This window comes from Stegodyphus dumicola, chromosome 7, assembly GCF_044657685.1.
Source record: "Stegodyphus dumicola isolate Sdum_Otavi_A_Nest chromosome 7, ASM4465768v1".
Lineage (NCBI taxonomy): Eukaryota > Metazoa > Arthropoda > Arachnida > Araneae > Eresidae > Stegodyphus > Stegodyphus dumicola.
This window is the reverse complement of record NC_140774.1, coordinates 18011669-18039551: the sequence shown is the minus strand read 5'-3', so window position 1 is coordinate 18039551 and position 27883 is coordinate 18011669. Positions and strand designations below refer to the sequence as shown.

The 27883-nt window shown below is 32.6% G+C and overlaps 1 protein-coding gene across 16 annotated transcripts in view; it reads left to right on the top strand.

Moving 5' to 3' along the window:
• The window catches only part of LOC118184279 (tyrosine-protein phosphatase Lar-like), a 732937-nt gene that overhangs the window by 605394 nt on the left and 99660 nt on the right, over positions 1-27883 (top strand). For 7 of the 16 annotated variants that reach the window (XM_085819916.1, XM_085819917.1, XM_085819918.1 and 4 more), the window contains 5 exons: positions 11217-11327; positions 13497-13769; positions 20170-20457; positions 23207-23224; positions 25873-25893. In XM_085819916.1, coding sequence (XP_085676042.1) covers positions 11217-11327; positions 13497-13769; positions 20170-20457; positions 23207-23224; positions 25873-25893 — 711 coding nt within the window. The remainder of the gene's footprint in view (positions 1-11216; positions 11328-13496; positions 13770-20169; positions 20458-23206; positions 23225-25872; positions 25894-27883) is intronic. The other 9 variants (XM_085819920.1, XM_085819919.1, XM_085819930.1 and 6 more) reach the window with 2 other exon arrangements.

The following is a 27883-nucleotide window of genomic DNA, read 5'->3' as shown; positions in this document are numbered from 1 at the left end:
TTTAACCATGATGAGCATAAAATTTAACCATGGTCTCGTATATAGCTGTTTTAAAAATTCTTTCAGAAATTCCAATTTAGTAGAAACCACCCCTTGTCAAACTCATTGCGACTCTCAATTTGTTGCAGGAATTAATATATATGTTCACTAGACATTGTATGTAATTATGGAGATGTATTTCATACTTTGCTGGTTTGTCATTTGCATTCTATAAAATGCCCAGACAAGGAGTGAAATGTTTAATAATTTGATACACTGCCGGCCAGTTTTTGGTATTCTATAGAATGCCAGATTTAATACTTTGCTGATAACAAATATACCATTTGTGATAATTAATAATACTAAAAATAATAATATGTCAAGTAAAGAATGCTTACTATAGAAAGTTATTCAGTTTTTCATAAGTATTTAAAGTAAGACTAATAAGAAAACTATTGATTTTGTTAGTTGATGTTCTTAAACTATTAAATATTTTTTATTTCACCTCAGTGATTTTTTTTAAGCATTTAGTTTTATATTAAAGGATAACAGTTCATGTATTGTTAATTCCAAATAAGTTTTATCATTTCAAAATTAAACAAATGTGTTAATTTCAAATTTGAATAATAGCTATACATATTTGTAATGTTGATTAAAAATAAGTGTTCTAATAAATGTACTAATGATTTTTTAACAAAAAATGTTGTGTGCCTGTAACCAAAGGTGTATTTAGCTTGCTTGTATTTTTTATTGTAAATGCTCAGTCAAATTTGCATAAACAAACAATTTGATTCATATTGGCAGAAACACAAATCAGCATTTTCTCTGGAATTGTAGTAATTTGCAATATTTTCCTGCAGTTATTCAGTAACATCAGTTTATTTCCATATGCATACTTTTTTAAATAACATTTTTGTATGACTCCATGAGAAAGGAATGTGGCAGTGCTACATCTACCTCTTAGAAATCAACCTTGGAAAGTTTATTGCTTCCTTTCTGTTGAAATGAAACCATGTAGGTAGTCCCACTATGTTATTAAAAATTAATTATATCAAATTGAATGGCATACTATTGGGGGGGGCAAAAGGGGCATGTGTCTCCAGGCACAACATTGTGACCAAATTGATGATACAAAATTGTAGAATGAAATATTTTCTATCCTTGGCAAACAGTAGAGTGGCAAGAAATTTTTGGTTCTCCCCGGGTGCTGAAAATCCAGCTAGAGGTCTGATCATATTTAGCTTTAAGTATAGTACTTATATTGTTAGAACTTTATAAATGTATAAAATGCAATAATTTTTGGATTGCATAATAGTATTTTTCTAATATAAAAGTGAGTGTGATATCTTTTATTTGTTTCATTACTTTAGAATTATGCTTTTATGCTTTTATTTTCGAGATGTATAAATACACACGTTTTGTAGTGTATCATTTACTTTTCATGGGTGCAACTGATCTTATTTTGGATCCTTTTAAAAAATATCAGTTATGTTATTCTTGAATTTTGATAGTCTTATCAAACGAGTTTATGGCACGCATATTAAAAAGCTATAGAATAAAAAATGTGCTTGTAGCTTATATCAGAAAATTCAGATTATTTTTACTACCTGCTACAAAGTAAAAAAAGTATTATAATTATGAATAATTTTATCAAGTTTCAATGCAAGTGTCCATTTTGACCATTTCTGAATCTATTTAAACTATTTATGTGCATGAAGTCTGTAAGTTTGGGCAGAATAAAAGCCTCTTTATACAAAACAGATTGTAAAGTTGATTTTTTCCATGACATCTGTGCATACGTATGTATCTCACATAACTCAAAAACAATTAGACGCATAGCATAAGTACCTTTCGCAGCCCTTATTTTTGCAATTGTTGGTCATGGACATATACTTTCAGTTACAGAAGTGTTTTAAATGGTAAAAATATTCATGTTTTGGCATTTTCAAATTTAGGAAAAAAGTGAACTTTGATCAAATAATGAAATCTAACTTTTGATGCGGTCTCCCAGTTTCTATAGTTATATTTGGGAAAGTTTTATTTTCATTTCGAAAAATAAAAATACTTTTTAAACTGGATTGTTTAAATTGTTCTTTTAAGTAAAATAATTTTTATATTTTTATGTCATATCAAATTAATTAAAATGCATTCTTTGAAGAAGTACTACAGTACTGCAGATCAAATGTGGCACGCAAAAATTTATTTTAAGTTTTTTTGCAAAAATTTATTATATTATTTATTTAAATATTATATATTATTATTTTAGTATGTAGTTGTATATTTATTTATCAAGCTTATTTGAAACAAGCCCAAATTACTTCATAATATCACACCATTAGGTAGCAATCTGATTAGTTACAAAATGGCTGCCTGTGGTTATGAGAGAATACTTTACATTGTACAATTTCACATAAGTAGACATAATTTTGAATGTGAAATCCAAATTTTGAACATGATTTAGCAAAGAACCACCAGTGAAGTATTCTGTTTGAAGCTAGTCTGATATATTCTAGCAAACAGGTTGCCTATAAGAGTTGTAATCAAGTTGCCTGAAGTATGGTAATGTTTATATATCAAGAGTGTTTTCAGTGTAGGTCTTAGAAGTTTACAATGAGAGTGGATCATGAGCTTAATATTCCTCCAAATAACTGTAGTGCATGTACAAATGCACTGTTTCTACAACATCTGGCATGAGATGGTCATAAAAAAGTGCCTGCCGTTTTTTGAGGCATTTCAAGAATATGTGATACTGATGATAATATTGTCGCGTAGATGAAGGGATTCTACAAATGAACAGGCAAGTACTCAAGTCTAAACTCAAGACTTTTTATTAACTCAAACTGAATGAAGAGATACTTATATACAGCTGGTGAACATGCTGGAACATTCCAAACTGGAAATGTTCTGGAAGAATAAGAAGGAAATTTACATAAATAAGATAACATTAACAAGAAGAAAATTTACATAAAAACCAATTATCAGGCATCTTGCCATTGACAGAATTCAAACCCGGGACCTTCGGTTTCGAGTCCTGCGCCTTCTCCGCTAAGCTATGAGGAGCTCGGTCGAAAAGAGAAATTTTCGCTACATTTCCCACTTCATAGGAAGAAGCAGCATCCCGCTGCGATCTGGTCTTTTCGTAACAGGTCTCCTGGAAATATTGGGCTTTCTTTCATTGTTTAGTTGTATTTTTGGATCAAGATAGGGCTTCAATCTCAATACGTGAACGATGTCTTTTGAATTCCGTCGTTTCTTATTTTGTTCCATACTTTCTACTTCGTACGTGACGTCAGAGAGCTGTCATGTTATTCGATACAGTCCAAAGTAACGTCTTAGGAGCTCTTTGGATAACCCAACCTTTCGTACTGGAGTGAAGACCCAGTCATAGTCTCCGATGTTGTAGCAGGACAGGTCGATGCCTCTCATCATATCGGCACTTGTCTGTGGTTTGCGCTTTAATAATATGGAGTTTTGCAAGCTGTCTAGCTTCTTCAGCTCTAGTGATCAGATGTTGCGCATAAATATCTTCGGAATCTTCGATACTTTTATGAGAAGATTACGTCGAGAGGAGTCTGGATATCTCTGCCATAAATGAGAAAGAATGGGCTGAATCCCATTGTGTCTTGTTTGGCTGAATTATAGGCATAGGTTACAAATGGTAGAATAGTATCCCAATTTTTCTGTTCAATGCCTACATACATGTTTTAGTATTTCCCTCAAACGCTTCTGATGTTCTTCGAAATTAGGTGCGTACACGATTATGTCATCGAGGTAGCAAAGACAAATATTTCATTTGAGACCTCATACGAGGGTAAGTTGAAAAATAAGTTTCCCCTGTCGACTGTGGTCAGAGTTGTGTATGAAAGTCAAAAAATAGAATGAGACATTAAAGATATGGCATACCTTTATTTTTCCACATAGGTACCAAGTACATTGAGACATTTGTCATATCGCTTGATAAGCTTCAAAAAGCTCTCCAGGAAAAAATCAGGGCTTTGCATATGGAAGAAGCATTGAAAGGCTTGTTTCACTTCAGTATTGCTTTCAAAGCACCTTTCCCCGAGATTTTTCTTCAAAGCCGGGAACAGATGGAAGTCGCTTGGTGCGAGATATAGGACTGTGTTGGAAAATATAACTTATTGTAAACCTTTTACTGCATCATCTCTCCTCCTTGAAATGTTTATTTAGTTTAGTTCTTATTTTAATGTAATATATTAGTTACTTCTACTTCTTTTTCTTACTGCCACTGTTTGCGTTGAGAACGGACTGTTTCAGCCTAATTAAGATGCAAAAACGAAACAGGATGTTACGTCATCTGGAAAGCCGATTCGTGCCGATAGCTGATTGGTTGCCGTGAGATGACGTCATGCCTACTTCTGCTATAAGTATCTCGCGTCCCTCTGGCTCACCCCTTCTAGTTCCTGCTTTCCTGACACTTGGGTGTGCGGTTTCCAGCCCCTTCAGAAGGATGCGTGCAGTCCGGTGAATAAGTTCCTTGGTTCCCGTATACAAGATGATTGTTCCAGAATAAGTTTCTTGGTTCCCGTATTCAAGGTGATTGTTCCAGAATAAGTTCCTTGGTTCCTGTATACAAGATGATTGTTCCAGAATAAGTTCCTTGGTTCCTGTATACAGGATGATTGTTCCAGAATAAGTTCCTTGGTTCCTGTATACAAGATGATTGTTCCAGAATAAGTTCTTTGGTTCCAGAGGCTACCATGTGAGTGACTGCTGTGGGCGGCATCCATGTTTTTTCATGAAGGTCGCATTTAAAATACATTAGCGGCGATTCCTCGTGTTCAACTAATGCAAACGGAGTTAGGCCGGTTTTAAGTGCTTTCAAGAACTTGATTTAAATTTCAGGTGTTTTTTTGACCATTGATCATGGACTTATTTAATGTGTAGCCAATTTCATTTGAGGCCGCATAATTACTGTTTAGGATATTTTTGTTTGTATTGAATGCCAGTGTTTTTGGAGACCAGGTAAAAATATTATTTGATAAATGATGGTTATATTATATTTTTCCTAAGACTCTGATATTGTTTAAATTTATTTTCTGTGTTTTTATTCTTTATTATATTGTTAATAAATTGGCTAAGTTTGAAACCTTTTTTATTGTCTTCAATGTCTGCACAACATATTATCTCAGGGAGCTTTTATTGCTACTATTGCTAAAATGTTTAATTTTATAAACTTTAAACTTTGCTTTAGCATCAGACCGGATGGTGTAGGCACTCCCAACCAAGAGTTGCAGTATGGTTTTGTGTTGCCGCCGCCGAATGTGGTCTGGCATTGTCATCCAACAGCAGAATGCCAGATGTGAGAAGGCCAGGATGCTTTTTCTGAATTGCCTCTTTCAATTTCGACAGGGTATCACAGTAGTGCAAAGCATTGATGGTTCCAACCTCCAAAAAGACCAGCAACAAAACTCCTTAGGCGTCCCAGAAAACTGTGAGGAGCACTTTACTTGCAGAGGGAGTTGTCTTGAACTTCTTTCGAACAGGTGATGATGGATGTTTCCACTCCATTGATGCGGCCTTCGATTCTGGTGTGAAATGGTGGACCCACGTTTCATCCCACGTCACAATCCGAAACAGAAAGTCATTGTCATCTTCATGGTAACGCACGAGATGTTCCAGGCTGACCCCCATGCATTGTTCCTTGTATGTCAGGGCATGCATCGTGCTGACACTTTTCTGTATCGAAGAATGTCGTGGATGATGTTTTGAGCTCGCTCATGTGAGATTCCAAGTTCTTCCGCTACTTCATCGATGGTGATACGCCGATTCGCTCTAATCATGTCATCCACCTTCCTGACATTTGCATCTGTAGTGGCCGTGCGCGTCCGTCGAGCTCTCGGTATGCCCTCCACTTGCTGACGTCCATCACTGAATGTGCGACACCATCTCCGCACCATTTGCTTCGACATCACACCTGGCCCATAGACTTCCATGAGGCGGTTATGAATTTCTGTTCCTGATACTCCACGTGCCCATTCATAGCGGATAACCGCTCTCACTTCCTCCTTTGACCACGAATTCAAAACGCACCTTCTCTCCATACCTACCGGGGCTCAAATGAGAGGCTGGTCTCCGCTTCGCGCAGGCACTGCAACAGCGCCATCTGCTTAATTTGCAGCAACCTCTACCCAATGGTGTATTGGTGACTTGCGCGTTTTCCTGCTGTGTCGCCTTTCGCCCATAGCCGTTCAATGCTTCTTCCATATGCAAAGCGTGAATTTTTCTTGGAGGACTTTTTTAAGCTTATCAAGCGATATGACAAATGTTTCAACGTACTCGTACGAGAATAATAAAATAAAGATATGTCATATCTTTAATGTTTCATTCTATTTTTTGACTTTCTTACACAACTCTGACCACAGTCGACAGGGGAAACTTATTTTTCAACTTACCTACGTAGTACCGTGTCCATCATTGGTTCAAATGTGGCTGGAGCACTGCATAATGTGCCTTTAAATTCATAGAGACCATCTGTCTGTCAAAAGTCATCTGTCAAAAGCTGTCTTTTCTCTGTCTTTATCAGCAACCTCTATTTTCCAGTAGCCTGACTTCACATCCATCATAGAGAAAATTTTTGCACCAGCCAGACATTCCAAAGCATCATCGATGCGAGGTAACAGATAGACGTCCTTTTTAGTTACCTTGTTCAATTTTCTGTAATTGACACAAAAACGCCATTCACCGTTTTTCTTCTTCACAAGCACGACTGGAGATGACCATGGACTGACTGTCTGATGGTTGTATCACATCTTCTTTTAGCATTCGTTGCACTTCGTCTGCAATCACACGGCTCTCAATGGATGACGCACGGTATGGCCTTTGTTTGATTGGTGCACTGTTACCTGTATCAATCTTGTGCTTCACCGCATTGCATAGGGATTTTTTCGCAATACATTTTAAGTAAAAAATGTCACTAAATTCATCTAGTAGACTCAATAGCTGGTCTTTCTCAGCATTGGTCAAATCAATATCGAAAATTTCTGAGATAACCTTTTCCTGAACCTATGTCCCTTGAAACCTTCTGGAGCCTGACCCCTTAGGAAGCAAATAGCGTTGTTGTTATGGTCATTAAACAGCCTACATTCATCTCTTTCGGTATCAGATGGGTTCATCAAGAACAATTAGTTACCCGTAATTTACCACAACCAACCTCTATAGAGACAATTGAAGCTGGTATCGGTAGTTCTTTTTCGCACATCAGAAATCTATTTCCAACAATCATAGCTCCATCTGCTTCCCATAGTTCTGAATTCAGGGCACATATTCGCTTTGTGGTGTTTGCTTCAATTACATAATCGGTTGCGGCAAACAAGGAGGGCTCTGACTTATTTAAATATTCATTGTCTGAAAGGATTTCTGCAAGTGTAAGTTCTTGATTTCCACAATAGATAAAGGCGTCGGTGGCACAGAAAAAGTTCCATGCAAGTATCATTTGATGACTACATTCAGGAAACACAAGGAATTAAAATGGCTTCTTAGTCCCATTCAAATCAATATTTAAAGATAATAAAACCAATTCCAAATGCCCATATTCGAATGGAGGACTACGTTATTCAAAATTTGATGTGGTGGCTACAGGTTTACCACAGCCAGTTTTCAATACAGGTCCATTCTCAGCAAACTTAGGAGCATTTAGCTGCCGACGTAACTCTTCGGATATGACAGAATAATCGGCACCCAAATCAAGGGCTTTCACACACTGTCTGTTCACGGTGATAAAAGTGTTATTCATTTTGAACTTGGCTGTGGTGTAAGTCGGAGGCTTTTCTTCAACTGCGCCCTCACCTCCTGTACAGGTCGCTTGAGCTAGTTTTCCTCATTGATTCGTTATGTGGAACGTCATACTGGTGGCTGCGATTGTCGGCGGTTGAGAGAGCGTCGCTGAGAAGGTGAACTGCTTCTTATTCGGTAAGAACTAGGTTATGCTGCATGTTCGTCATTGAAGCTGTATGTAAATTCAGTATCCCTGTCCGATCGAGGGTTAGACATCTTTGCGGCTCTTGCATTTTCAAATATCTGGCATCTCTCCCTACAGTACCTCAGAACATGTCCAGGGCGTCCGCAATGAAAACAGAGAGGCACATTATCGTCAGTCCTCCACAGATCTGTTCTATGTTGTGCAGCCGTTCGCTGGCTGGCTTCCTGACTTGGCTCCGACCTAACTGGAAGTGAACATTGGGGAGTGTTTCTGCTTCTCCCTTCTTGTGTGAGTGGTGCCAGCACTTCTATAACCTCTTCCCGGACCACCGATGCTATGTCATTCAGTGCTACAGGTTCTATTTCGTGTAGCCCTGAACTTGCGGCAGGATCTTCTGAATCTTTTCCCTGATGATGGTGCACACTATAAACCTTAGTTCACCAGCGTCCGCATCAGCCGACACCGCGGAGACATTTTAGGCAGCCTCTGGAATCATGATCAGGTGATATGTCTTTGTCGAAGACTTTCTATTTCACAAAGGCATCGGCACTGTCATAGTCCTGGGACAACAGGACCTGGTACAAGTCTTCAGCAATACCTTTCATGAGATGGGCCACTTTCTTGTCTTCAGACATGGATGGGTTTGCTTTTTGGCAGAGAGTGAGAACATCTTGAATGTAATCTTCAGACGTCTCATCGATTTGCTGGGCATGTGTGAGTAATACTCGTTCAGCTTGGCGCTTTACATCAGCTGCTCGGGAAAAGGTGTTCTTAAGAGCAGTCCTGAAAACAGTCCAACTGGTAAATATGTCTTCATTATTATCGAACCACTGTCAAGCAGTTCCGCCAAGGTAAAAAATGACATTCGCCAGACACATTTGATCATGCCATTGGTTATAGTTGGCAATTCTATCAAAATCCTTGAGCCATCTATTAGTATCTTCTTGGCTGTCCCCGGTGAATATACATGGCCTTCTGGGTAGTTGGTGTGATATTACTCGAAGCGGAACTAGCTGCTGCTGGAGGATTCTGCTCGGTTTCCTTCTCATCAACCATCTTTCTTGATCTTTTACGTGTATCCTGTAAGAGTCTAAACTCATAAGCGAATCCGCAGGCTTCGGTGTAACTCTGCCGTAGTAACTGAGTGTCACTCGGTGCTTCCACCAAGCTGTCGCGTAGATGAAGGGATCCTACAAATAATCAGGCAAGTACTCAAGTCTAAATTCAAGACTTTTTATTAACTCACTGAATGAAGAGATACTTATATACAGCTGGTGAACTTGCTGGAACATTCCAAACTGGAAATATTCTGGAAGAATAAGAAGGAAATTTACATAAAATCCAATTATCTCGCCATTGATGAGTTTCGAACCCAGGACCTTTGGGTTTCGAGTCCTGCGTCTTCTCCGCTAAGCTATGAGGAACTCGGTCAAAAAGATAAATTTTCGCTACATTATTCTAAGTAGGTTTTAATTCAGTTGAAAGGTTATATTCTACATAAGTGGAAAAGTGAATAAGGAAAATGTACATATCTGGGAGACTCAGAAGCCTTACCAAATTGTTAAAATTTGGTGTAGTTAATTTTGTGCCAACATTGTATAGTCCATACTTCTTTCTTGATAGAATTATCAGTAGTGAAACATTTATGGGCTTGCTGATTACGTTCCTTATGCCACATCAGAACAGGATAGTACCGACTTTCCCTTTTAGTTTGATGGAACTCCACGTAAATACTATTATAATATAATCAACTTCCTTTATAAAACACTACTACATCACTGCACTGGATGATACTCGTGATAATTGTATTCAATGATAATGATCAATATATTCAATGATAACTGATATTTTTGGTCACTGAAATCACTGGACATTGTATGATACAAACACCACCCAAGGTGTGCATAAAGTAAGATTGCATTAGCACTGCAGTATAAATCATTGATATTTAATATAAGTTTTGCCGAACATTTGAAACATGTCTGAAAGGTGTTAGATTTATAGTATTGACACTTGCCAAGTATGAAGGGTGCTCACAATGAGCATTTTTAACTTATATCTTAACCTTCCAGCACGCGCATATGTGCAAAATTTACGACAAATTTAGTTTTTAATGCACATTTTTCGCATATCGAAGCTGAGATGTCTAAAGTCATTTCTATTCCTCCCTTTCTACCCTTCCTCACATCATGGAATGTGCAACAGGAAGTCATATGACTTTTTTTTTTTTTTAACTGGGCTTTGTGCTACGTGAGAGCCTTTTCATAAAAGTTACGTTTGTGTTTTAAAATTCGGAAAATATTTTTTTCAACAAATATTTTGTAATTCTGTGTTATTAATTGCCATGTATTATTTAAATTTGAATACATTTGGCTCTGTAAATTTTATATCAGTTTTCATGGCAAAAAAATATGTGCAACCAGTTGATTTTGCTCGGATTCTTCAAAAATTATCTGATGAAGAAAAGGAAGACAAGGAAACTTTTGGATGGGAGAGGAATAGTGATTTCTATTCCTTATTTTCCTTTATTTCTATTTTTTAGAAATAAATAAAAACATTAAAGTTAGTTTAAAGTACGTTTTTGTAAACAGCAAGAAGTAAATTCCCTTGCAGAAGTAAGTAATGCTAAACTTACTTTTTTTCCTACCAAGGTGTTTCGCTTTTTTATTGTCTCTACTTGTGTTTGATGAATATTAAACTTAGCTTCGATTTTAAAATATAATTATTAAATAATAAATTTAAAATTTTCTATAATGAAATACATCATTGCATTTCCATCTCACTAACATAAGAACTTAAAAATAGTTTACTTTTCTTTGAATGTGATATCATTTGTATTTTGCAATAATAAGATTAATATTTTATTTCTTAAGAAATTTATTATCAATATTCACACATTACTGTCGTTTTTCGTGCCAAAACTGGTAAAATAATGGATGTTGTAAAAAAATACGATGCGCGTATGCTCATGTAAATTTGCCAAGTGCGCGTCTTGGAAGGTTAATAAATTTTGGTAACTCAGTTTTGACAGTTACACTACATAAGTGTGAAATTGTACTTTATTTTAGCAATTTGTAACTAAAATGTAGTGCATTTAAATTGTTAAAATCATTTTTAATTGACTTCTAAGATTTGTTTTTTCCATTTCATGCATGCATGTTTTTACATTGTAGAGTTGTAGAAATTGTGTACTGAAGAGATTTTTTTACAATTATAATAATAATTCTTTAGAATATATACAAATTCCTTTTTCATTTTGATTAGTATTATGTGTAATGCTATTTCAAATTCATTTTAGATTCCTTGCAAATCACTGATGCTGAAGAGGAAGATCAAGGAAATTATGAATGCCTGGCTGAAAATATACATGGTTCTGCCTTATCTGTTATGGGTACCTTATTTGTTCGAGGTATGAACTTATCATCTTTATAAACACTATAAAATTATTTGGTAAAAGTTTATAGTAGGATGTTCCCTTGATATTTTTGGCAATTCTTTTTACACCAAGAATGGTGCCAGGAAACAGCGTTTCCAAGATGGCTATCACCTAAAACAAAGCCGAAAATGTATGTTACAAATATAACAAAAGTACTCACCTTGTGTGTTGTTGGCTTCATCTTATCATCAGCATCGAATGACTGCAACTCATACAATTTATGTAGTTCCAAGATGGATTGTGTTTCTTCTGATCCTGGTACCTGCAATACCACAAAAACTCCATAAAATGGGAATAAAAAATTTCATCTTCTGCTTAATCTGGCTCTACATGCATGATGTCAGTTTTTGGTATCTTTGTTCATCACAGTATGATTCACTGACAACTGCTTGAAACCTTGATTACCAAGACAATCGCAGGCTTTCTGACAGTTGGAGTTAGTCGTGGTTCCAGGCAAGATTTTCAGCGTTATCACCTACAACAAAAACTTTTTCATGCAATCCATTCAATTTTGTTCAGTGAATCAAATCAATTTGTTCAGAATCGAAAAATTGAAAATACGGTCAAAATTCAAAATACATGGTTTATAATATGTTATCACTAAACTAAGCCTTGACATAGATGTTGATCACTAAATTAAGAAGATCCAATCAGATTAAACTTAAGAAACACGTTGGTATGCAATACAAAAAACTAGCTGCCGAAATCGATTCTGGGTTACCAGAAAACTAATATAAGCAGTGGTATTTGGCACAAATCCAAGGGCACCCTTTTCTGCATTAAAGCCAATTACTTTCTTATTCAAAGGCATATGTAATATGTGATCAAATCTACTATCAAACTTTAATCTTTTTTCCTGTAACTGGCGTATGATAACCACACCTTCATAGATCTAAGCCCACATATGCTTATTTTTTAGTATTTTCCTTAAATAGATGCATACAAGTATAGTTACTTATGTGCTTTTGAAAGATATAAGATACTGTTGAACAATGCCTTGTAATTATCGTGAGCCTCTTTCTGATCAGTAGCATTAGATTATAGTTTGATTTTTTGCTGACATTCTGCCATATGTAAACATATATAACTATCAAAAAGTAAGTGTTGGAAAAAAATTGAATAAAATTTTGTTCCTTCTATATGAAGGTCTAACCTTTCTCCTCCAAATAAAAAATTACCAAACTGAATGAATGTAAATTAATGAAATTTTCAAAAATAGAATCTTTAACTGCAAATTAATATGAGAAAAGAGAAATTTTTTAAAAAAATTACAGAATGTCAACTTTTTTAAGACCTGGTTTCTTTTTCCTGAAACTTTCTGCCAGTTTTAAAACTAAGACTGTAGAAATATATTGCCATCTTGGATGATTCCCTTTAAAGCTTAGTAGAAGAAAACAATGCCATTGTTGTCCCTATTACCCTTCTTTTTAGTTAAACCACCCCCACACCAATTTCGGTACCAACTGAATCACTCCCAGAAAGCATGGGCTGTTTAATTGTTTTTAGTTCCTTGCTTTTTAGGATCTTATGAGTTTTTCTGTTTGGTTCTTTTTCCCTTTTTTTGTAAACCCCTAAGCAGGGTTTGTCTAAATTCTAATAACCCTATCAACATCCATTCTTTTGGCTTTTGAAGCCTTCTGGTGATATGGTTAGATTAAGGAAAGGAATATTTGTCTTTTGTTTCATGATTTTCTTAGTTTTCATTTTTAATACAATTTTTCTTTCAATTTAATTCAGCTCACTCCAGCAGCTTATTTTTATGAATATCTATTGGTACAAGTTTGAAAATTTACAAAAAGCTAATTTTCAAGTAATTGAGCCACTCTTGTTTAAGGCTTTATATAATTCAACTGAACAATTTACTTTTCAATTTTGAAGAAAAAAATTGATTCATTAATTCTTGATGTAAAATTTTTCTTTTTGATTTAATTTAGTTTATGTAATTAGTGTTTTTTTAGGCTTTTTTTTAATTATTATTATTTTTACCATTATTTTGCTTTTGTATATAGTTTTTGGTCTTATTTGAGTACGAACGCATGTTGGAAAAAGATCTGAACATTTGAGAACTATTAGAATGTTGTTTTAAAGTGAAGGTTTGGTACTAAAAAATGGTAACTGTAAATGTTTTGTATTCTTTTTCAGTGAGACGTGTTCCACCTTATTTTTCAATTCGACCTGAAAATCTTTATGAAGTGATGCCGGGCAGTGCTCTGAACATTACATGTGTGGCTGTTGGTTCCCCAATGCCATTTGTTAAGTGGCGAAAAGGTTTAATGGATGTAACACCAGATAATACTATTCCGATTGGCAGGAATGTTTTGGTTTTGGCAGATATATCAGAATCTGCTAATTACACATGTATTGCAGCATCAAAGTTGGGTAATATTGAAACTACTGCTCAAGTTGTTGTGCAAGGTAATCGTTCAGAGCAATTTCATTAAAAAAATTACTTTCTATAATTTCTATTTATATGTATCTTCAAAAAAGATTCATGTTGAAATTCAGTATAATTAATATTAATATTATATTTTATTTTCCCTTGTCGCATTTATATTATTTGTGTGCTTGTAATTAATTGCATTAGATCAGCTGTTCTCAACCTTTTGACTAACATGTACCACCTAAACGAAAACTGAAAATCCTTAGTATCACCACTACACTTTACAATGATTATTTTTCAGTTTCTGTATAGAAATGTCAAAAAACTAGTTTGTCATTTGCACAACTTATAAGCTGTTTGTATTAAATATGTATACATAAAAAACTATTAGATTAAAAATTGGCTGCCATTTTAATTTTCAAAATTTAAGTTATAATACTTTAATTTTAAAATTTGCTGTGAAATCCTGGCTTGTTTAAGAAAGATAAATTTGTTTATGGCTGGTCTTATTTTACTTAGTTTTAACCATAAATTATGATCTGCTTTTAAGTTTATTCTGTCTTTTTTTTTTTTTTTTTTTTTTTTTTTTTTTTTCCAAATATAACATGGAAGAAGATCTTTGGTCACACAAATAGGTTGTGCAAAAGGACAATAAAAATTTAATAGCTTTATTTAAAATGCCTTTAAATTCTCTTTTTTGGTTCATCCCAAAATCAACAAGAAATCTTCAGTTAGAGTTTGTTGAAAGGAAATTTCTATCAATTGTTCTTTTTCTTTGTGAGATTTTTGAAGTTAATAGTTAAAAATACTTTGCTTTTTTGCATACCACCTATTTTTCTCTTGTGTACCACCAGTTGAGAATTGCTGCATTAGATCATTATCTGGCATAATACTAATTTGGGAATTTAATTTGCTGCTAAATGCTAATAATTGTCCTTATTTCATTGCCTTAGATTTAGCAGTGTGCTATTAAAAATTATATCGGATTTTGGTTTGAGCAGGAAATGTATATGTAAGAAATCAGATTGTTATCAGAAGACAAATGCTTGTATAATATTTTTCTATGATTGCTTCCAAGAAAAGCATTGCAAGGAAAAGTAAAATGCAGTACTGTTTGGCATTTTACTCAACTATGAAGTAATGAAGGAAATATTTTTCATGTTTTATGGATGGGTAGATTATGTTTTTTTTAAGTAAGATACTTTTTCAAGTAAGAATATCAAAATACTAGTCTACTCAGTCACCTTGCATACTGGTAACTATCCTACAATACTCAAGTACAGAAAAAACAAGCATCTGTAAGTACCGTAATTTCCGGAAGAAACGCTGTGGCATTTATGTGTTTAAAACTTAAATTTTCTGCTGGTGCTGCGTTTCTACCCATGCGGCGCTTAGGTGCACTAAAAAAAAAAATATTTCTTATGATGTCATTGTGCATAGTTTTAATAGCCTTGTTATTGTACATAGTTTGGATGACCTTGTCATTGTACGTAGATTAGTGCTGTCCCCACATAAAAGACCACTCAGTTGCTTTCTGCGAACTTTATTTTGTTTACATTCTTTTCCTTGAATGGACGTGCATGCCTTATTCACCCTAAACAGGATCTCAGAATAATAACATTCTTCCCTCTTTCAAATCTGCATTCTCATCAGTTTGAATAGTCTCTCTTCTCTCCATTCGATGAATCTTACAGGAGCCATCCTCTCCCCACCCCTGCCTTTTACATTGTAAATCAACTGCAATTTTTTTCAAAGGCGGACACCACTTGCATTGCAATAACAAATTCTGACGTATTTCCCCTTCAACACGAATCGATTTTTTTTGTGGGGGGGCATTCTGCCAGATACAGATCCCATCAGTTTGGGTACAAATACTTTTTGGATAGTTTTAAAGTAAGAAGGGAGGGGAAAATTTTTGAAAATGTCACCTAAACGGCACAGAAGCTATACTGCTGGTTTTAAGCTTAATGTAATTTCATGTGCTGAACAAATTGGAAATAGAGCAGCAGCTTCAGAGTTTGAAGTGGATGAAAGATGCATTCGATGTTGGAGAAATGAAGAAGAAGAACTTAAAAATATGCCACAGCAGAAAAGAACCAAAAGAAGTGGTACTGTAAGGTGGCCAAATCTAAAGGACAACCTTGCAAACTGGATGAAGGAGCAACGAGGAAAGGAAATGGCAATTTTGACTGTAAAAATTTGCCTACAAGCAAAATTTATGGCAAAACAAATTAACATAAATGATTTCAAAGAAGGGCCTTGTTGGTGTAGCAGATTTATGAAAAGAAAAAATATTTCTGTGCATACTAGAACAACAGTCGGGCAACAATTACCAATGGACTGGCAGAATAAAAAGACATCTTTTCTAAAATATGTGACATATGACATATATTATCGACAAAAAAACAAACAAACAAAAAAAACTTTCATCACAGATAATAAATATGGATGAAATGCCATTAGCTTCCAACTCTCCTGCAAACAGAACTGTTAATGAAACTGGTGCAACAACAGGGCATGAAAGAATGTCATTTACATGTGCATTAGCTTGTGCCGCAAATGGTGACAAGCTAAAGCCAGTGATCATTTTTAAAAGAAAAACTATTCCGAAGGGTGATTTTCCTAATGACCTAATTATTTGTGCAAACGAGAATGGATGAATGTGCGAAACAATCATGCATGAGTGGTTACAAAAAGTTTGGCAGTGTCATAAGGGATCTTTTTTCCAAACAAAAGGGTTATTGATAATGGATTCCATGCATGCTCATTTACTTGAGTCAGTGAAAACCAGATATCAAAAACTGTCTATGACCGTAGCAATAATTGCTGGTGGTTTTTAAAAAATCTTACAACCAGTAGATTTGTCAGGTAATAAATCCTTCAAAGTTGAAGTCTGAAAGTGGTGGGAGTGTTGGATGAGTGAAGAATTGCATACGTAAACATAGCAAAATGCATAGATCATCTTATGAAGAAGTTGCAAAGTGGGTAGGAATTTGTGGTAAAGTGTAAAAAAATGTGTGGTAAAGTGTAAAAAGTGGGTAGGTATTAATTTGAATAAATGAACATGGAAATCAGGGAAAACATCGTCAGTAATAGCAGCATTCAAAGAAGCAGAAATTATATCCTCAGGTAAAGAGATTGTAAACCAATAGGATGAATGTGATGATCTGGAAGACTTAGATCAGGATTTACTAAATCTTTTTAATTCAGATAGTGAGGAATCAGATTTTGATGGTTTCATTTGATGAACAGTTTGCTGTAATTCCTTTGTAAGCAAAATTTAAAATTTTCTTTTGTCATCCAAATGTAATATTTTGTTGTTGCAGCATTTTTTATAATATAGTATGAGTATGACAAATATGGACTTCTTTAATGGGTAAATATAAGTATATTCATGAACGTAAATTTATTTTCAACATTTCTTACCTTTATTTTTGAGTTTTTATAACTAATATGTCATATATCAGGACATAGGTCAATATTTTGCATCTATACGGTCCCCGACAATGTCATGCGGGATTTAATCTATTGCGGTGTTTCTGCATAATTTTATTTTTTTCTGCCACTTTTCTCGAGTGCGGCATTTACGATGATGCAGCCTTTCTTCCGGAAATTATGGTAATTTTGGGTAATCTTCTTGAACCATATATGTTAAGCCTTTCTTGCAATGTCACACTTCCTGTGGCATGACAACAAATATCACAGGTCAAGATTGTTGAAATTTTCTTTATCATGGTGGCTCAAGAATTTTCAGGCAATTTAATGAGAAGCCTGATGCCATTTCAACCATTATATCCCTTTGTCTAATAGTATATGAGATATCTCTTTCCCATGTGTGCTTTTGTGCATAACTGGTAATGGTAGTATGTCCAACTAGTAATTACAAGATCTCGAGTTTGAGTGATAGTTAATTTTCAAATATTAGGCTGCAGAAATTGTAGCTGTACAATTTCATCCCACTACAAATATAGTGGATGATAAGTCATCACCATCTGAAGTTAGCCAATTTGGTCTTGTTCCCCTCTCTCAAGTTGCCATTTAAGTGGAGGAGAAAATAAGGAATTAACTCCTCCTTCCCTTGCTCAGAGTGCTTCTTCTTCAGTAGCTGGTAGCATATCTGACTATCCATTGGAAGATTTAGAGTTCGAATCCTGGGGAGGGCACACTTGATTTCTCACATTCCTTATTCCAAAAAAATCCTAACTAGCTCTGCTGCTATATATATATGTAACAAATATTCTCTATTCATATAAAGTTAATTTAAATTTAAAATTTAATTATGAAATTTTAATTTCAAGTATAAAATATTAATTATTGCTCATTTAAATTCTAAGTGCACGTATCTAAAACTATGAAAAAAATAATATTCTGAAAAATTAATCCCAAAAAAATTTTTTAAGGAATTTTTAAGACCAAATTAATTTGCATAAATGAATAATTGTTGAGCAGGCAGGAGACGGAACTTATCAAGGGGAAGTTGCCTCCCAACCTAACTCTTCAATTACTCAATTCGTGTTTCATCATCCATATAGGGAAGGTTTATAGTGATATTCAAAACCAAAAGTAAATCCAAATGTTAAAATTACTAAAAAAGAAATTTAAACTAGTAGGAATTTTAAGAAATTTGGCAAGGAAATAGACTAGTAATTAAAAAATTAATTAAATGTAAATTGCTGATACAGTGAAAAGTAGAAGACCAAATTTTTTAGAAAACCAAAGTAATTTAGAAACTCTTGCATATTAGAAACTTCCCCTACACAAATTATGCACGTAAACCAAAAACAAACTATATACAATCTATCAAAATACATTAAATATAAAAATAATACTAAAAAGCCTAGTAAATAGCAAGTTTTAATTCAACTTACCTAGTAACTATACATTTGTATTTCTGAGAGTGTATTAGCATTTGCTAAACTAAGTGAGATTGAGTATATATATATACAGTCAAAAGTCGTTCATTCGGACACCCATAATCCAGAATGATCTATAATCCGGACCTCAAAGCTACAAACTTTCTGCTCATGCATCGCATTGACGCGTGCACGTAAGACCTTTACGGCTGCAAATTTGCGTGTGCGTGTGCGCAAAATACGTTTACAAATACGCATTTAATGTATAACAGACGATATAAGCTAAGCTAAAATTATCTAATTATCTATTTCAGTTAATGTTGCAGATTGCGTTGTTCCTTAATCTTCGAATTGGATCCGGCTTATTATTTTTTGCAGACTGTCAGAGCAATTTTATAAAAGTAAGCTTGAACTTTCGATTATGTCAAATAGAATTTCCGATATATATTTACTAATTTGTAAAGGATCTACAAAGTGAAAGTAAATTTCATAGTCCACTAAACAAAAAGTGGAATTGCTGCAAAAAATGGATAAAGGCATATCCTTTGTTTATCTAAACTTTGTTTATCTTTAACGCTGTGGTGAGTGCGCAATGAATTGGAAGTTGATCTGTCAGCACTATCCTTTTCTTCAGGGCAGATGTTTTTATTTTATTTGGCTTATAATTGCTTACTAAATGTAGTATTTCATCTCGATGTACTCCGTCTTTGATATGATTTAAATCAAATGCCTCATCATTATAATTCGCTTCCGATAGCGAATAAAGTGACAGAAGTTATTGAAAACGAAAAAATTTGGATTGACAAATTAGTCGGTATTCTCTACACATCAATTATAGGACTTGAACAGCGGTTAAATGTTTAATAAAGTTAACAAATAAATATTAAGCTTTTTTTTTTTTTTTTTTTTTTTTTTTTTTTTTTTTTTTTGTAAATTTTGATACCCTTTAGATCATAATTGTTCTTTTTTTCATAAATTACGGTTTCATATTTTTAATTTTATAATTTCTGCATGCCATTTTACCAGATTTAAACAGATGATCTATAATCCGGAATCGCTGAAGGCCCGACGAGTCCGGATTAACGACTTTTGACTGTATATGTGTGTGTGTGAAAAAACACAAAATCATTTTTTAATTCAGATAATGCATCTTTGTTTACTGAATACTAGCAATGGGCATACTGGTGCTCACAGGCCAATTGTAGCATTGCTCCGGAAGATGTCAACAAGTGTAGTGTATGCAGTCATGACTCATTGAACTGTAGTCATATTCCAAATAAATGTTCTAGACCAAATAAAAGTTTTTGCATTTTAACAGGACATGTATTAAGTTTGACATATACTTAGGTACCACTGTACCTTAATTTAGGTTTTAATAAAAGTCAGAGGGCATTTTCTTCAATAAAATTGTCTAAAAGTTACATTTTTAGAGATTATAAATTGTAATGCTTTATTCAGGATTTATCATGTAATTATTTTTATACAACTGAAATCTCAACTGCATTGCCACCCCAAAAAAACTTAATTGTATATAACTGCAAAAATAGTTATGTATTTGTTAATTTACATTTTTACGTTCCAGCACTGCCACGGCCACCCACAAACGTCAGAATTTCTGATGTAACTGCTACATCTGTTCGTTTATCATGGTCATATGATATAGGTTCAGAGAACATAATTTATTATGTTATTCAGTACAAACCAAAGCAAGCCAATCAGGAATATAGTGAAATTAGTGGAATCACCACCATGTTCTACACAGTACGTGATCTGAGCCCTTACACAGAGTATGAGTTTTATGTTATTGCCGTCAATGGTATTGGACGGGGTTCCCCAAGTACTCCCGTACATGCAACCACAGGAGAAACAGGTAATTTAAATTTTTTTCTTATTTGAAATAATTCTCTTATATTTTTAATTAATATTTCAAAGCAGCAATAATACACATTACATAAAAAATATTTATGGTTAATTATTTGTAGAATTTATGTATTGTTGTTTTATATTGTACTAGCCACTAAGAATATATATTATTACATTCCTGGTTTTGATTAAGGATAGAGAAAGAATATTCGAAAATTTTACATATAAAATTTTGCACCAAAATATTTTCTGAGTTGTGGATTCTAAATGCATTCCATGTTAAATTTTATGTAGTGTACTGAATAATTGATGCAATTATCATTTTAAGAAAAATTCTTTGCATACGAAACTTTTTAATATTTTAAATAATTTGTACCCAGAGCTTTCTAAAAATATATAAATATTTTTTTATTTTTTAATATTTATAAACATAAAGATGTCGACAAAATTTAATCAACCATTCCCTTGTTAAATTTTTTGTTTAGTTTCAAAGTAATTTAATTCCAAAGTATGGTTAATACAAAAAGGTCAATTATTTTTCTTAAAATTGAATTGGGTTATGCATTTGTATATTTCAGTGATGAAAGTAATGTCGATGTTTTTATTTATTTATCGATTGCTATATATTTCCTGTACTCTTTTTTTTTTTTTCAGTGATTTTATTTTTCTTTACTCTTTTGTTTGCAGTGATTATTAAAATAGTGTAAATGAATATTAGATTGTGTTATTTTTGTTCCCCTGTTAATTTAATTATTAAATGGTAATTTAGGTTAAAATAAATGCCGAATTGAAAGAAAAATCAGTTTAGACGATGAGAAAATATTTATGCACAATTAAAGTGAATATTAATTTTTAGAAATTAGCTCTAATTTTAGTTTTACTGATATAGTTCCCCCTCCTCCCTTTGGCTTTGGACAATGCACAATACAGAATGAAGCCAAAATATCAAATTTCTTTTCCTTGTTTCAGTTTTCTACTAAACTTTTTTCAGCTCTCCTCTACAGGCACATAGTCTGGTATTTTTGAGATTGTGAATCAGTGATTCATTAAACCTTCTAAATTAAAGATAGTTTGAACTATCATTTGTGAGCTATCCTATTCCATTTCCATTGTGTGTGATGTGCACTGATGCATAATTACTTTCAATTCTTTTGACTGATCAAGAATTAAAATTTAGTAAAATCATTTTTTAAATGTATGTAATCAATTTAATAATAAATATTACAACTGGAATAATCTGTCCCATTTTGCTAATGCATTTGCTAAAGTATGTTAGTCACTAAAAAAATTCTATATATGTCTCTCTTAACAATCTGCCATTTTATTGATGTACTTAATACTATGTAGTAGTTTTATGCACACATAACAGACATGCATGCTATGCCAGAAGTTTACAAAATAATATGTGGAGGATTCATTTTTCATAACATTAGTTCATACTTCGATAAAACAAAGTATCAAGACAAAATTAATATATGGATTTTTTCCCCTGCCATATCACAGATATGTATATCTTACCCCCCCCCCCCATTTTCATCATAACATGATGCAACTCTGAGCATTTTTATTCCATTTTTCTCGCTTTGCTGTGTAAAATAACAATACTTGATGCAAAACAGAGACACTTTAGAGGAAAAATATGTGTGCATCTTTATAGGAAGTTATTACTTTACACTAATTTTTAAGAAAATAATAAAAACTTTATATTAATAAAATTAATAATAAATAGAATTTTAAGAAAATACGAAAACACTACTATTAAAAAAATTAAATAAAAATAATACTTATTTGCCATTATATTTTCAAATGTTATTAATCTGTCTGTTTTAGTACTAAACATTTAAAACATAACAAGACTTTTTAGATAATAATTTTCAAATCAGTAAGACATGTAATAATGAATATATAAATATATAAATATATATATATATATACACCTAAAAAGTACTTTTTTTGGGGGGGGGTGATTTTGGAACATGGAATCGTATACCATGCGGCATTTCACACAGCTTAAAATATTCCTCACTCGAATCATGTTCCGAACATTCAAAACAAATATCCGTGTTGATTCATTTTCATTAGCTGATGAAAGATTTTCATCTTCAAAATCAGATTCCTCATTTAAAAAAATGTGTTTTAGCTTTCTCTTAAACAATGTTTCTAGCTATAACACACATTCAAAATATACCAATGAAAATGTCTGAAAATCTGCCAAATTCATGCTCATTATGCAAGAAGTTTTTAATACTTCTACTGCTATCTATACCAAGTAAAATCAATTTATTTCGGAGTTCAATTAGTTTGTAACACTAAGCACCATCAGATTATTTCAAAAAACAAACCCACTTAGTCTGTGTGCACTTGAGCAGAAACCTGATTCGCAAGATGGATTCTTTCATTTCCATGTAGGCAGAAATTTATTATGTGAACTGTGTTCATTTGTGCTTATTGTGGTGTGTACCGAAATGCAGGCTGTGCTTGTCGATCACCAGCAAAAAGTTAACATAAATAATTTCAAAATTTAGATGAAGTTGAAATTTTCTTGAAAGTTGTTGGAATATAATTACAGTATCGGTTTAAATTATTTACATCAGTAAATGACATTTTGCTTAGTTGTAAATTGCTTAGTGGCTATTTTTATTCCATATTTCTGTAAAATAATATTTATGAATGTATATAAATATTGATCTTAGGTTAGTTGTAAATTATATTTGATTCTAAATTTTTGTGTAACCAAAATATTTTACATCCTCCAGATTACAGGACTGAGCCAGGTACTTTATTTTTTTCAGTATATGTTGCTGTAAATACACTGTGTAAAATAATAATAGTAGTTAGACCTTGTGGATGTAGTGTTAAAAAAATTAGTATTTTCTGCCTCTCGCTGTTATATGTTGTATTATAAAACTTTTTTTCATTACATGAACAAATAAAGAATTTTCATCTCTAAATTTTACCTATATAGTGCCTTCATAGTTTTGCTCCCGTTATATTTTAATAAGATAAAACTAAAAAAAAAATATTTATGGGCTAAAATTTTAAATTTAGTATGTAAAAATATGTTGTCTATATCAGCATTTTAAAAATTTATAATAACTGATTGTAGTTGATAAAAGTATAACTCAATAATATTAACTATTCTTAATTTTTCTTTACATAATTTCTTTAAACATAAGGGTTGACATTGAATATTTTATAACTTTTTACTATAAACAATAAAAATTATTAAATAATTTGAAATTTAATGTTGCAAATATGTATATGTTAAAGCATGGTATGTTATTGCAGTTTTTTTACATCTACCCTCTTTTATCATAATACTAATCTAAAACTTTTTTTTAATGCAGAAGGCTTTTTATAATCATTTAAGTATATACATTAATTAAATATATGTTACGTTTTAAATTAAACATAATTTCTCAATTTTTTCATATAACTTCTTTGTTATTACAAAAACTTTTTTATGCTTTTGTTTTCTGAACACATAATTATGACAAACGAACATAACGACTTTCACTTGAATTATTTTATTGGCATGTTACATGGAAAATTTCTGATCTAATCCTAAAAATGAATGCCAAAAGTTTTGTAGTCATCAAAATCACTTTGCTTCAGTATTATCTTGGTTGGCTGGCTTAGTTTTGGAATACTGAATGATGTGTAAAGAACAGGTTGAAAGCAATAAGGATATTCAAATAAATTCATATTTTTGAAATACTTTGTGCAGACATTGGTCGACTAAATAGTCGTATTAGTCTACAACTTTGGCCGTTATCAGTCTATTGTTTTTATGCAATTCCTCATGCATTATTTCAAATTCTTTGCATTAAAGAGCCCACCAGTGGCTGAGCAGTAAAGTCACTGAACACTGGTAGTTTGATCCGGGATTCAAACCCTAGCAAACAGGCTGTTTGGATGGGCACTTTCATGATTTTCCTATGTGTAACTTGTATACTATTCCCTTAGAAAGTCCATCTCAAAGGCATCCTTTAGGCAGATACCTCTCAAGTGCTTTGCCATAATCAAATAAACTGATCCTTTCAATTAAGTTACAGATATGATTTTCATCAATACTGGTTTATCATTTTGTAAACTTGATTTCATTTGCTAGAAAGTATCTTTTTAACATCCTGCCTTGAAAATTTAATAGTACTTATTTAATATCTTGTTGTTTTCTAATTTAATGTTTCAGTTAATTTTCATGAGCATTATTTTGGTGTTCTGTGGCACTTACGATATGTAGAAAAAACTCATAAACTCAGGAAATGCAGTGGGCAAAAAATCAGTTTTGCTTCAGTTTTGCTGCTGAACAGCATTTGATGCCTTATTTCAATTCTATTTAACTTCTAGCATGCTAAAAGGAGAAAGGTACAATTTGTGCCCAATAACCCTCCCCCTAATCTAACAAAGCTTTGATTGAAAAAAAAATATGGTAATATACACAGAATGCTAGTTTTATGTTTAGCTAAGCTAGCATAAGTTGTTAGATTATATGTGATGTGTTACATATCTTTCTGTGTATGTTACTAAAATAATGTGTTTATGATATGTATATAAATAGAATTTCACATTTGTTATTTAGTATTCTTGAAATTTGTGTTTAATTGCATAAAATGTAGCTACCAGTTTTTAAATAAAATTAGCCAGAAATTATAATTAAAAAATTGTAGCAGAGGTTCAAGATTATAATTTCTACATTAACAGCATTTTATTAAATTAAGCAATATATTTGAAAAGAAAGAAAGAAAAAAGTAGTGTATGTTTGTTATATATTTTTACATGTCTGTTTCTCGTCAATATTGATCATTCAAATATATTTGAAAACATTTTATGTACTCTTTCATTTTCTTTGAAATTGTGTAATACTGGTGTTTACCATATTAAATTAGTAAATTAAAAAGTGTCTGTATATATAAACTGAGCAAGATTTGAAATTAAATATGAGTTTTAATTACAATCATAATATAAACTACTTTTAAGCACTAGACTCTGTGCACTTTCTCTTCAATTTTCATGAATCCTTAGTACAAAATAGCAGTTGTTCTCTGCACTTACCATTATCTGTTTTAAGTTAATAATTGAAGTTTTCCTGCTGAACAAAAAGTGCTGTTAAGCTCTCTTTGAGAAGAGTAAAGGGTTTATGCCTAAAATGCATGTTATACCCCTTATTTCAACTCGTCAACATTTTGAAAAAGATAACTAATGAAAGTTAAGAGAAAAATATCATGTTATAAGAGTATTTTCTAAACACAATTGTGTATACATTTTTCAAATGTGCATTGCATGTGCTTTGAGCATTGAAATGATATTGAAGTGAAAAATGTATGAAATTACTAGTCTTTTGAGTGGCATTAGCTTGCCTGAAATTCCTGCACTTTAGCATTTGACCCTTTTTGTCTCTGTTTATTTCCTCCTTCCCCAGTGGAGTCCCTTGGAGGCAGCAGTAAGTGTCACACAATCTCCTCTGTGTCCTCCATTTTTTACCTTATTTTACATCTGTGCATGTTAATTTTGTTTTTATTTCTTTAAGTGTTGGAGTTGTAAATGTATTAAAAATATCTGAATAATTGTTTAGTGTGTAATTTGTAAAATAAACTGAGTAATGTGCTGACTATTAATCTCATATCAAAATTTGTATTTTAGAAATTGTTTGAAATGGCATTTTTAGAATAAACTAGCTATTTCCTTCACTCCTTATTCCTTATTTTAACATAATTATTTTGATTTACGAAGTTAAAAATTATGTTCTCTAACCTGTCTACAATGATGGCAAAAAAAATTTTTTTAATGATGTTTTAAATTTATAGATTTTTCAGTTCTTTTTACATATTTACATAATTAGCATATTCAATACACATGGTTTATGTTCTGCAATACATTCATACAACTATAGCTATTAATTTGGCTATTTCTCAACCTTATTAAGTGAATTTTTGTGGGATCTGAATTATGTGAGAATATTCGTGAAAATGCAACTCTAATATTTTCATTAATATAAATAATTGCTTTTTGGAATTATTATGTGTTTTAGTTCATCTGAAAAATATTCAAAAGTACAGAAAGGCAATATTGTAATGTTAGTTCATTTAACCTATTATTACTGCATACATTTTTTTTAATTTTCAAAATGTTAGAATTGTTTTAGATGTGATAAAGTCATATATATTAGGCAAAAATGTTTTTACTAATTTTGGGGATGATATTTCAATACTGAGTAGATGTATGGCAAAAAGACATATATTCATCAACGTAACACTCACTTCTTGGAAGCCAGTGTAATGGTGTAACGTTTCCCCAACATGATGCTAAATTAAATGCATAATTTCTGTAAAATGTCTTTTTTTTTAGAAGCCAAAAATTTGGCTATGTATAATTTGATCTACATGTGATCACAGACCTATTGTATGCTATAATATTTCCTAGAGCATGAAAAAAGTGATAATCATATGAGAGGATGTCAGAGAAACAAGACAGATTGTGGCAGCAATTCCCTGTTTCAGAGTGGTTATTGCATTATGGATCTTTTTCACTTTATGTGCATTGTTCTTCAAGAATCATAGTTTTTCCCCCTCACTATTTTTTGCTGTTTCTAACAGATAAAAAGTTGTAAGTATTTGAATTGCTGATAGTAAATTCAGCCAGGACACTTTGGTCTCAAGAAAAGAACTCATAGTGCACAATGGCAGCCCACGTCTACTCTATGTATATAGTAAGCCCTTTGGAATAGATTAGAGGGAAATGGATCTATTGGTAACAGCAAGTGAAATAACTGTTTGATATTGAACCCATTTCTGATTACTCATCACAAAATCCAGAATTTCTTTTTGTAAGAGGAATTAAATGATGGGTCTTTGAAGTTTCTTTTCTTATTGTCCATCGGTTCATACAATCCGTGTTAACTCCACTCTTTCCTCAGCTGATGCGAATGAAAACAGTTTTCAGCAGATTACATTGAAGAATTCAAAGAATTTTCAGACACATAATCCAATTCTTTTCAAAATTGGCTGTCAAATTAGTATTATTAATTTATTAATGGCAGATGGTAGAAATTTTGGAACAATCACTTTTGCAGTATGATTTGTTGTTGTATTGTATCCAAAGGCAATATATATTTTGTAGCTTACTGCAGAAGCAGTTGCACTGTGTTCATACTTATGCAACAAACATATTCAAATAACACTGCTGTTCTCAAATATAACCAATGTATTCCATACACTGAAAACTTAATCATACTTCCTGAATAGCAAACTTCAGTTGTGAGCATCACCCATGCACATGCGTACATGATTGTATCTATTTTTGCAGTAAAGACTGCTTTAAAATAAGATAAGAAATTAGGAAAAATCCATTCTATCAGATACGAAAACTTATTGCAAACTTAGGCTCACGTGAATTAAAAAAAAAAAAAAATGCTTTTAAAGATTTAACAATGT